Source organism: Paramormyrops kingsleyae, chromosome 21 (genome assembly GCF_048594095.1).
Source record: "Paramormyrops kingsleyae isolate MSU_618 chromosome 21, PKINGS_0.4, whole genome shotgun sequence".
NCBI lineage: Eukaryota > Metazoa > Chordata > Actinopteri > Osteoglossiformes > Mormyridae > Paramormyrops > Paramormyrops kingsleyae.
In genome coordinates, this window is record NC_132817.1 from 8,156,791 (window position 1) to 8,169,279 (window position 12,489).

The window sequence follows — 12,489 nt, forward strand, 5'->3', positions numbered from 1 at the left end:
CCTAAGGATCCCACATCGCTGTGGTTTACATTTGAATATTTATTTTAGTGATAGGTTGTGGTCTGAAATGTGAACAATATTCAGTAAATATATGAAATTATGTGCATGAATATGAGTAAAACAGTCATAATAATAACATAGTAATAATATATTTAATTCATATGCTTTGCCAGTGGCTACCTACTACTTATATATTAACACTACATATTCTCGATCAGTAGCATTTCAAGATTGAAAACAATTGATGTATTTGATATGACAAAGTAAAATGGTTTGTTTGAATACAAAGTACTATTGAAAAAATCCTAATTAAGTGACAATATAATGTGCTCTGTGTATATAGCTGGCATGTATTCTGTGTGTATTACATCCATATGAAATGTGTTTCAAGTGTTCATATCTTCTGAAGTTTCTCTCTGTGTTTTTCAGTTCCTCTGTTTGAAGAACATCAGAACATTCTTGTGTACCTGCTGTGAAATATTCTCCATGAAGAAGAGCGAGCTCTTCGAAGCCTTTGACCTCTTCGATGTGCGGGATTTCGGAAAGGTACGTCATCTGTCCGTCACGCCACCTGACATTCCCACCAGTCTCTTTCAACTGCATCGTTTTTTTTCTCTCGATGTTTGGGTATTTTTCATAACATTTTCTGAATGATCAGTTCATGCAGGGTTCACATAACACAGGGGTGGCCAATCTTATCCGCAAAGGGCCGGTGTGTATGCAGGTTTTTGTGATAACCTGTAGGTCAGCTGTTCAAACCCAGGTGTGAGAACTCATCAGCCAATCAGTCCTCTAATTAGTAATATAATTAGGGAGTTGCAGTGAAAACCCACCACACACAGCGGCCCTTTGCGGATAAGAGTGGTCACCCCTGACTTAACAGGAGCAGGTCTATCTGCTGTATTAGCTAGAATAATTTTGTTTTCATATCTCTTTTAACAGGAAAATTTTAAGTTTAAGTAGGGATGCACCGATCGATTGGCCAACGATCGGAATGGGCCGATTTTCAGCCTGATCGGTGATCGGCCGATCAGTCTTACATTTTTCCGATTACGAACCGATCTTGCGCATGTGCAATAAATCAGCGTGAGCCAAGCGGACGTAAAATTCGCTATCTGAAGTGTAAGGACCAGGTACACCGTGGGGGAACCAATATAAAGACATTTAACACAACAAATTTAATTTGACATTTAAAAACACGTCACCCCAGTGAGCACGCTCAGTTTGAAGAAGCTAGCAAAGCGAGAGCTGCTAGCAGAGCGTATTGGAAGCCATTGTTTGTTTTAGTTTAATTTATTTGAATTTGTAAAGTTTAATAAGAGATTGTTATGAAAATAAAGTTTTAAGGTGAAGAAAATGTGATTTTTGTATGTATTTGCTGTTCTCAGGGCAAAAATCGGTATCGGCCGATCGCACATACCAAAAAATCCGTAAACGGGATCGGCCAAGAAAATTGCAATCCCTAAGTTTAAGTTTTAAGGTTAGTCTGCTATCTCCCATTTGGAAATGTTCATTTACTGGCTTCACACCTCGTCATCAGACGAGCTTTAATCAACATTTGGCACAATTAAGTATTAATTGCAGGTACTGTAGAAGTTCAGACTGCCCCCCCATGCGAAATGTGACTTCTCACTTGCTGTAGCTATAGTCCACAGGTTATCTGGTGCCAAGAAATCAGGCGGCGGCCGATTAGCACCGATTGAGGTTGTCTCAATCGGTGCTAATCAGTACTACGACGCCAGTTAAGAAGTTGATTTGTTACATTGGTGTTAACTGCATTGGAGTTTGTGCGCGTTCACATAAACGGAGCACGTTCGGCAGCGCAAGGCACCGTTTGACTCATGGCGCGATCTCCATGTTTCACGGAGGAAGACTGCATGCTAATTATGCAGGGTTATGAGGAGCTTAAATCAACACTGCAAAGAAAGTCCGATACCACTGCAGCCAACAAAAGCAGGCAGGCTTGTTGGCAACGTGTTGCAGAGGGAGAAAATGCACACGTACATTTTCATGGTCATAAGACGTGGTCTAAAATATCTCACGACCGAGTATTAGACAATGAAGTGTTTTCTGAAGAGAATTGAAATACTGTTAATAAATACAGAGGCTCACAGATGCGACACAATTCAGAAGTAAGCCTATTATTTGCTGATAAGTAATGTAATGCTCCCTAAAGATCCATTACTGTGATGTTACTCATAATGTAAACCTAATAACAATTAACTAATTAACAGTAAATTAACCGACCTGATTTCAAATACAATAGTAGTGGAAAGCGTACGTGGCAGCAAGTCAAGATGAAATATAAAAACATCATGTCAAGTGGTAGGGACTTTATTTATATTTCTCCTCATTATGAAAGATTTGTTGTGTCTAGCCTCCATATAATAGTGTGTTTATGTTTTACAGCTAATAAGAAAATGGTGTCTGTTCATATTACTCTTAAATGAAAATGAGCCATTGTTTAACAAACAAATGATTTACAATAGGACAAATCAGAAGCATATGTGTAGTGAGAAAACGAATAGGAACCTGTCACCGCAGTTAAGTTAGCCTCATATTCCATATTCAGTTTTCTGGCTTTAATAACTTTTAACGGAAGTAAAGTGTGGCGTTTTTAATGACAGAATTGTGATGTCCAGTACACAGATAATCGATGCACACCGATTAATTTTGCGCTTCAAACCATTTCGTGATTTGTGCCAAATCGTGTTAATAGCTAATATAATGGGTCGTTTCAGCTGTAATGACATGGTGGTTTAGCGTTTTGGGCTCATGGCGACTGTTGCACACCCCTTTGTTTCCCAGATTGCTTTATGTACGAATTTTAATAAATTTTTGAATGTTCGAATGTGTCCGTTAAATGTGCATTGGGACAATACATGAATGGGTTAATAACTTTAAAACTAGACAAGACAGTCACATCTAGTGAAGTGTGCTTTGATCAGTGGACAACAGGGAACAATGCACACCCCTTGGGTTTTCAGAATAACTTTCTCTGTAACAGTTATTAATACATTGTATGCATATTATATGCCATTGCTCCATTTCATACATATTGACAGAGAGAGCCCCTCACGATTCGCGCGCCAATATCGTACGGATCATCCAGGTGCGCTGGCATTGTCTTCGGAGAAATTGTAGTTGGAGGGGCGGTGCTCATATAGGGCTGGCTTACGCAGAAACCTCGACTTAACCGAGAACAAAAACTGCTCGAAACAGGTTTGAGACTTAGCGAAAATTGCCATAGCAGCATGCCTCGAGTAAAACCTACCCACCTATCGTAGTACGGGTTAATCGCGAAGTTACACCACACGTCATCAAGTTACTCGCAAAGTTACCCCGATAAGCCAGTAACCCTGCTTCGTAGTACAGTCCACAGATGTAGGGCACAAGCTTTAGGGTGTTTGTAAATAAGCTTATAAAGCTGATAAGAGTGTTACATCCATACAGTGGGTGATTTAACACGGGAAGGTCCCACAAATACCAATTAGGGGGAACATGGTTTTCACGTATTACATTTGTTGTCTTCGCGATTCGTTGACATATCGCTCATCTTTAAAGCTGTAGCTGGCTCGTGTATTTGTGGTTGTTTGTAAAGGCTGTTTCCTCTTCCTTTATTCATGTCCATAAATAGTCTTCATAAAAATTCATAAGAATTAATAAAGATGTTAGTACTGTGGTGGGCACCTTAAAACGCTGCTGCCCTCAGCGTTGAAGTGACTTGTGATGATTCTTCGCGGCAGGATTCACAGATCACGCTGAGGCTGACAAATGGCGGGATGCCGGCAAGGACCGCGAGGCCGCCGGTGACGGTTCCAGATGCTCGCTCTCCACCTCGCTGGTGGGATTCTGCTGGTCTATACCGCATGTTCTGCTCACTGCAGATAGACGACATGCCTGACTTGGCAAAAATAATTTTCATGGAATAACGTGAAAAATATTTTCTGCCATTTAACAAAAAAGCAAATAGTGTTTCTCCTTTTCTTAAAGAAGCAGGCCGAGAGATTTTTATGAAATTTGCAGCTGTGTTTTACTTTAATATATGTGTTGTTACTATAAAGGCAGATGGGTATTAAATCACCTAAGAAGCCAAGTCATTTAATGCACCTGTTTCTTCACCTCAATCTTACATTCTCACCCCCTTTAAATGTTGTTTTTTTTGTATAATTTTCAGATGTTCCCCTGTAATCTCTGCAAAAGAACCATAGTCTATATTTGTCCCTCTTTGCTTCTCTTGTTACATTCATCTGCATTTCTGTAGGATTCTGTAGGAATATTTCAGAGAGAAACTGGACAAAATTAGGTTCACGCTGGCCAGGTTCAGATATTCTAGATCCGACATAACTCTTTTGCAAGCATGCATGTTAACCTTAAATCAGAAAGCTGGAAATTCTCTTCTTTTTTTTGCCGATCAACTGTACAGTTCAGATAAATCGGAAAACGAGAAATGCTATGTCGGGAGGAGTGGGTGTCGCTGGGTGAGACAAAGTGAAAATGAGATCTGACAGATTCCCCTCTTAAACTCCCCCTGTCACATCGTAAGAACCGGCAATAGCAAAGGATGGTTTGGCTGCTGTGGGCAGCGGTGGAAAAGCATCGCTATCCTTCCCAGTCCTCCTCAGCCGCAGCCGCCATGTGGAATTGCCGATGTGGTATGGTGGGGCAGCCAATCACATGGCATCTGTGAAGCCCACGGTGCATGCTGAGAAAGGTGGTGAAGCTCCAGGAGGTGTTGAACTTTGTGCGTCGTTGTGTTGGGACCTTTTAAGTCAATAAACACCTTTAGATTCATTTGTATGGCTCAGTAGGTTAATGGCTCTGTGCCAACGTCTGAACTCCATGGTCAGCAGAGTGATTATATCACTATTGGTCCCTTGAGGGAGGCCCACAACCACATCTTCTCCAGGGATGCTGGCTGGTCCTGCTTTCTGACCACAAACTTTTCTCGCTTCTGTGTCGCTTTGATCAAAGCTAAATAAGTAAAAGTCAGTGTGTTTTGCACGGATAAGTACCCAACCATACAATGCCCTGCGATACCATGAACATGAATTTCTCTGCACCTGAAGCATTTGGTGTTTCAGCAGAAACGGATGTGGCCTTTTTGACCAGTAGGTCTCTGGTTCAAGTTTCAGGGCTGTTCATACGGAGTCCCTGAGCGTGATCTGTCCCGTCACATGCGTCTGCTCGCTCTCTGAAGTGTCGCGTGTAACTAGGCCGAGTGCAGCGGCCTGAGAAAAAGGGGCCTGATATTCACCCCCCTTTGATGCTAAACCTCAACGCCTTAGCCTGAAATGGGTGGGGGGGGGTGTTTTTGCTAGGCGGAGATCATAGCCAGGCGACCGCCCACCAGGTCTGTAGATTTGATCTGAACTGCCCACGCTAAACACAAGAGCCCGGTTCCAGGGCTGTGATTGGACCTTAGTGTGCACCGCCACCGCATCCCCCTCGCTTTGCAGCCTCCGTGTCCGTCCGTCCGATTGGACATGCGATTTTGGATTCCCCGCAGATGACCCTCCATCGCCGTCGCACCTCGCATAGAGGTACATCATGTGTGCGTCTTTGTGTAGCACGGAACTGTTATCTCACGGCACCAAAGTCAGATTTGCTCCCACGGCCCTGAACTGTCTCTAAATCGCCCTGCAATGGACTGGTGTCCAGGCCAAGGGCTGAAGGAAAATGAGGATAAGGCATGCACGTGACATCTGGATCTGACATACAGGGGGCGCTGTTTCCGTGCCACTTTTAAAAGCTTAGGGTAAAGCTCTTGTACTGTCGCATGCCTGCACTTCCTGAGAAGATGCATGCATGGGTGATTTTAGGATTTTTTTAAGATGGGGAGGTATAAGAGGGGCCATAATTTATCCAGAGGAGCCAACTGTTTCATTAGCCAATGATATTTTTCGAATCAGGAGTCACAGGGGAGGGGGAACTGTGGGCCAATCAGCTTTCAGCTGGGGCCAGTGCCCCTGTAGCTCCGGCCCTGAACACACCCCTGGTCCCCAGACACACAGGCCAAGCCGTCTCCAAACATTTCACACGCTTCCCTTTCTCTGGACAAATACGTTTTCAGAGGAACAAGTCATTTTCCAATTGAGTGTACGGGAAGTATTTCATAACGCACCTCCCCCGCCACCTCTCTCCCTCCCCCCCCCCCATGTGATTCCCGTCACTCTGTTTTAATATCATTCGCCTGCTCTTTCCATTTGTCCTGTATAAAACAAAATATATTGTGGTGGTTGTGTGGTTTTCAGCTCTAGCTGGTGACACATTCAGCTTATAAAAAGAAAAAGTCTTGAATTTTTTTTCTGTTTCATGAAGCTTCCCATGAATGGATGAATGGCGCCAGGTATCAGCGTACGACCGTTACGTAAAAGATGGACATGGTATGGAAGTCAGGACCGTGATTCCCAAAATGAACTATCCTAGTGTGATCCTGCAATTAAAAAGAGAATCAGAAATAAATAATTGAAAATAATAGCTGCGGCACTTCTTGTCAGCTTACGTTGTGATACAACCCATTTACTTACTTTGTTACCGGAAAGACTCTTTAGATGATATCTAAGCATCTTCAGAGCGGAAGCCATAGAAGTAGATATATTAAGTAACAAGCCCACCTGTAGGACTGAGAAGTGAAAACTGCTGCACAGGAAGCTGCAGCGCACGCGAAGATACGCTCGCCTGCAAGGCATCCACGGTGTCCGGACCGGCAGGCCCTGCAGGCGAGAAGGGATCCAGGCGGAACATTCTGTTCCTGATTTAGTTCCTCATAGTTCTCGTCAGTTAAAGAAAAGGGGTTTGGTTTAATTATTCGCTTGATTCAGTCATTTTAAAGGCAGTGATCTGTCGGGACAGCAGTTGGATCAAGGTCTCACCAAAGCGGCTCGCATATGTGTGGTTATGGGCCTGTAATGCTTGAAAATATGTAAGGAGGGTTAAGCTGGAGCCATAAAGCTGTGGGTGTCGATTTTAGGTTGAATACAGCTGGCGAAATATCACCATGGCCAGTGGCATTTGGGCAGGGATCGTTGTTCAAAGGGCCATCAGTTTGTGGCGTGATCCTGGTCGGCTGTTGAACCCTTGAGCCGGGGCTATTATGTCACAGCTAAGATGCTTCAGGAGAAATCTCTTGCGCATTGCAGTACAAACAGGTAAAACCAACCTTGGCTTGATGCCACACTTTCAAACCACTGAGAAACAGGGGCTTAAAGATGTCTGTTTAGCGGGTGCTGAAGTTTAGTTTGCCCTAGTGCCTCTGAAACAATGTCACACCGTGCCATATTGCCATTTCAATGGTCCCCCTTTCGGGGCCATGAGGTTGATTCATTAGCCACTGCTCCCCCTACTGGCTGCAATTCACAGCGACTGTGTGTTTAATGCCATTAAACCATATAAACCTGCTGTAGCATATATAAAAGAGCAGTATTTCAAAAAGATGCATAAATAAGAAAGTTTCTATTGGGAAAGTAGGAATGTTGTGAAACACATTTTTAAAAATTAGACTGGGTACGATAAACATGGTTAAAACTTCCTGTATTTAGTTGTGTGGTCTTATATAATATAGATCTAGCGATATAGAGATTTGACCTCAGTGGTTACTCTTCGTAAATGTCAGTGAACTCATGAAGGCAGAAATGATTAATAATCTCACTTCAGGTTTTTTTTTGACTCGGCCGCTCGGACCTCAGATTCTTCATCTCGTCTTCCGGGTACTTTTCCGGAAGCAAATGGGCACCTTCTCTTCTGTCACCCCAGCCTTGTCTGTTGGCCCCTTTTCTGTTTACCCATCATGTTCTGCTGCGAAAATAATCTTTCATCCAGATTTCACAGGTCAGTGTGAAATAGTGATATTACATTAAAAGACACGGATAACATGGCTGGTAAAGCCTGCTGACAGGCCCTTACATAAAGTCCATACAGCTGGTAATGGGTCGATGCTAAATACTCTAGTTAAATGCTGTCTTCCACAAAAGTAGACACTTCTAAGACAAGATGCATATATTTTGCACTGTAGTCCCATATGTAAGATGTGAGAAAATGAACTTTATCGAACCCAGAGGGAAATTCTGTCGCTTATGGCAGCAAGTGCCAACAAGCGAACATATAGAGCGAAATACAAAGACGCAGTGAAGACGAATGTGAAAAACGTGCAGAGAACACAAATTGAATGTCCTGAATATTACGGAGATCATTTAAGTGCAGTCATGTGTCCACGTCTAAGTGCAGCCTGGGCTGCGACGGGATTTCCCTGGTCATACCGGCGCAGGTGAGCGCCTTCCCTGAAGGGCCGCTTTAGATGCGAGACTGAGCGTAACTCCCCAGTGGTCCGCGGCGAGCATCTGAAATGCAGCTGCAGGTGCCTGGATGTGGGAGATGCAGCTGGAACACGTGTCGCTGCGGTGCATGCGAGAACTTCCTGTCACACGGTACTGGCTCAGGACCACTTCCTCCCCGAGCGGGCAGCAGGACGCCTCACGAAAGGCACGAGAACGGCGACACTGAAATCTCAGCTGGCATCACGCACAGTTACTGCTGCCTGTGCGTTGGCTCTGACGTGCCGAGCTGTAGTAGGTACCTTCGCTTACCTGTAGTAGGTACCTTCGCTTTAAACAAAACCTGGGTTTTGTTTAAAGCGAATCAATGTCAGAAGACAGCGGTTACATCATCAACGACTCAAATTGTCCTCAAACGTGACTGATGTGAGGCCGTGCCCTTCGACTCTGTCCTCTGGTTAAAGACTGGTATGGTTTCCGGAAAGTACTGAGGGAAATCCATACCACTGAGAGTCACTTATGAAGCGTGGTGGTCATAATGAGTGTTGTAGTAACAGATGAGGGAGGGGGCACCCCGCTCCCCCACCCCCCCATACTAACAGGTGCACACTCATTTTTATTGTATCTTTTCAGGTAATGGACACACTGTCAAAACTGTCGCACTCAGCAGTTGCACAGCAGACTGGAATCAGGTATGCTTTGGGGTGGGGTGTGGGGGGAGGGGGGCTCAGGGATTATTTGCAAAACAGCATATTCAGGAACATTATAGTCAAGATGATGGATGACAGTATAACTGGTAACACTGGTTTTTAGCTAATTTGTATTAAAACGTGGCGTGTTGCCTAGCTCTGTGGGTTAGGACCCCATGCCATTGATAAGAAGGTCACTGGTTCAAATCCTATGGTCAGCAAAGTGGCTCCATTGGCTCGTTCAACGAGGCCCTTAACTTCCAGTTGCTCCAGGGACTGTCTAACCCTGGTTACCGAATTGCTTGTGATTTTGGATACAAGTGTCTAATAAAATAAATGTAAAAGTTTAACTGTCATTGGATTTTTTTCCCCCAACAGACCTTTCCCAACAGAGGAGGGTTTAGAAGACGAAGATGAATACAGTCACCTGGGCGATATGATGGAGTATGTACACTGCCGTCTCCTTCTAGGTGTACGAACAGTCAGTAAGCAACGTGGAGTGATTTTCGGCCTGTTTATCAGCCGTCCAGGGACTGACGTGGTTCAGGAAACCTAAAAGGAAGTCAGAGTGTCCAGTCCCTAGCGAGAGTGGTCTTACTGGGAAACAGTCGCACCCGTGGTGTGTCACGCTGGCTGAGTGAGGAGCGCACCTCTCCGAGGCTTTCATTCAGACCCTCACCAAAAGAGCCGTGAGTAGGAAGCAGATTAGGCCTTAGCAGCTGTGTCCGAACAGCGCAGGTGTGCGTTACTCATACAGGGCGTGTGGTCGTGGGCATGTGGTCATCAGGAGGCAGAGTCTCCCAGCTCAGGCAGGGTAGGGGGCTTCTGCTGCTCGATGTGATTAAAGTGATAAAGCCTTTATTTGCCGTTTGCAGAAACGCGGGAGTAGAGGTACCTAAAGGTAGAGGCATCTTCACCTGCCCCATCTTGCACTCCATGGGGGGGGGCGGGTCACAGCACAGGGTCAGGCAACATATGGCACCCCGGCAGCTGGGGGTTAGAGGCCTTGTTCAGGGGCCAATGGTCATGTGACTGTTCTGCCGACACACGCACACATGCATGCACGCACATACACAGGCACGCACTGATGCACACACAAATATGCACGCACATACACAGAGACCTGTACTAATACCTTTGTAGTGACCGTCCATTCATTTCTATGAACAGAACCCTAATCCTAACAATGACAACCTTAATCCCTACCCAGCCCTAACCTTAACCTTAACTTTTAAGGTTCTTGATTGCAATTGCAGATTTTTATAAAACTGAGTTTCCCTTTGTGGGAACCAAAAAAATGGTCGCCACAACATCAAAATATCAGGTTTTTATCACATTGCGGGGACATTTGGACCCGCCAATGTAATATATATATAACACAAACACTCACACACAAATGTACAGCGACATTCACACACAAGTTCACAGCTTCCCCCAGCCCTCAGACGCCTTCAGGCTAGCGGGACGATCATCGCAGCGCAACGTGCAAAAACGAACATGGAAAATAGCAGTTGGCTTTGCGGCACGAGTTGACAGCTGAATAGCTGAGGGGTATTTTAATCACGTCTTTATTTTATTTTAAAATCAATTGTCGGAAGTCATTACCACAGTCATTCTTGTTAGAACTCTAAACAACTCGTAACACATGAGCAGGGAAACGTATTTCACTCCAGTTAAATAACACATCAGCACGCTTTAATAAAAGTCAATGATCTTTCATTACTTGTGATTAAAATGTGTGGCTTAAATCTCTGATCAGAAGATCATTGGTTCAAATCCCATGGTCAGCAGAGTGATTTCACTATTTAGCCCTTGAGTAAGAACCTTAAGCCCAATTGCTTCCGGGACTGGTTGGCCCAACTTTCTGTGATGCACATCACTTTCAAAAAGGGTTCTACTAAATAAGATAAACATAAATTGGTCACCTTGGTCACCTGGCCTGCTGTGAATACGATACGGCAGTGACTGATGAACGACAAGACAGATTGTTGACAGCGATGCCGCTCTTGTGTGCCAGTGAGAACGGCGTGGAGGACGAGGAGGAGCTGTACGACTGCGTGTACAGCGAGGACGAAGCAGGCGAGGTCTATGAGGACCTGATGAAAGCGGAGGTGGCGCCCCCCACTGTACGTAGACGGTAGCGGTCTCACTTTTCAAAGTCATACTTTCCAGGTGGGAACCTGCTCACTTAATTTGATTCTACTAAACATCAAAAAACAAACAGGGAGCCGGAAGGTGAAGGTGTTCCGTAGGCTTCGCTCGCGTCCCTTGATCCTGTGGTGGCTGTTGTTCGTGCTCAAGCGACCTGGACTGTGTTTTATTTCTCATTTGGGAACCTACAGAAACAAGCAGAGACCGACATCAGGAGCTGCTGTCTGATTGAAATCAAGCAGACGGAAGAAAAGTACACTGAAACTTTGGAGTCCATCGAAAAAGTAAGAATGTCTTTTTTGTATAAAATTATGTCAGTGTTCATAAAGGCCCCTCAGACTTAAACACAACTTTCTAAGTCTGTCTATGTCCAGAAGGTCTTGGGTTTGATTCCCCACAGCAATGCTGGGCCTTTAGGCAAGGCCTTAACCCCTGAGGTGCCAGGTTGGCTCTGTGCTTTGTCTCTGTTTGTGTGCTTACATCTGATGGACAGCATGATGTGGTGAATGAAAACTGCCCAGTTTCCTTACAGGGATCAGTAAGGAACCGCTGTGGTCTTTGACATGTTTCGGGGATTCACACCTTTCTCCTATCTGCAGTACTTCATGATCCCTCTCAAGAAGTTTGTTACCGCAGTGGAGATCGACAAGGTGTTTATCAACATTCCGGTAAGTAAAAGCTCAAACCTGGGCCATTCAAATCACAGTCCTCAAGGTCTGAGCAGTGCTGACTTTCCAGCCTTCCTTTACCTGTGAGCCAGGTGTGAAGCCTCTGACCAATCAGAATCAGTAATCATTAAACTAACTCCCTGGTAGAACTGAAAACAAGGCCTGGATTTGGAATCGAGGTCCAGAGTTGGAGAGCCCTGCCTTAAGCCCTACAGTGACACTTTTTGAAGAGCGAGTGAAATTCCAGGAAATCTTTATCTCTGAAAAAGCTATAGCAACTCTTCAAGCCACTGGAATGTATATATATATATGTATATATTTTTTTTTGTCACAAAGGACTTGGTCAAAGTGCACAAGAACCTTATGGTGGACATCCAGGACTCTATCCTCAGCAAGAACGCCCAGAACCTTCACCAGATCTTCGTCAACTACAAAGAGAAGTATACAGCATCTCTTGGATTTAAAAATGTGTTTTTAACTTTGAAATTAACTTTAATTGTTAATTCACTCTGTCAATCTTGCTCTATAGACTCCTCATTTACGGTGTATACTGCAGTCAAGTAGAGACGGCCATCGCCATTCTGGATTGTATCTGCAAAGACAAGGAGGATGTACGACTGAAGCTGGAGGTAGGAATCTCAAGTCATGTGTCTTACATCATTACATCATCATGTGTCGCATGCATTGCGTGATAAGCCAAGGTTTTGT

At 44.5% G+C, this 12,489-nt stretch overlaps 1 protein-coding gene across 1 annotated transcript in view; it reads left to right on the forward strand.

Moving 5' to 3' along the window:
• vav3b (vav 3 guanine nucleotide exchange factor b) overlaps positions 1 to 12,489 on the forward strand; it is a 46,871-nt gene that overhangs the window by 11,207 nt on the left and 23,175 nt on the right. Inside the window, exons 3-10 of the mRNA XM_023822284.2 lie at positions 430 to 546; positions 8,907 to 8,965; positions 9,341 to 9,406; positions 10,980 to 11,088; positions 11,305 to 11,397; positions 11,713 to 11,781; positions 12,118 to 12,221; positions 12,311 to 12,410. Of these exons, the coding sequence (XP_023678052.1) occupies positions 430 to 546; positions 8,907 to 8,965; positions 9,341 to 9,406; positions 10,980 to 11,088; positions 11,305 to 11,397; positions 11,713 to 11,781; positions 12,118 to 12,221; positions 12,311 to 12,410 (717 nt within the window). The remainder of the gene's footprint in view (positions 1 to 429; positions 547 to 8,906; positions 8,966 to 9,340; positions 9,407 to 10,979; positions 11,089 to 11,304; positions 11,398 to 11,712; positions 11,782 to 12,117; positions 12,222 to 12,310; positions 12,411 to 12,489) is intronic.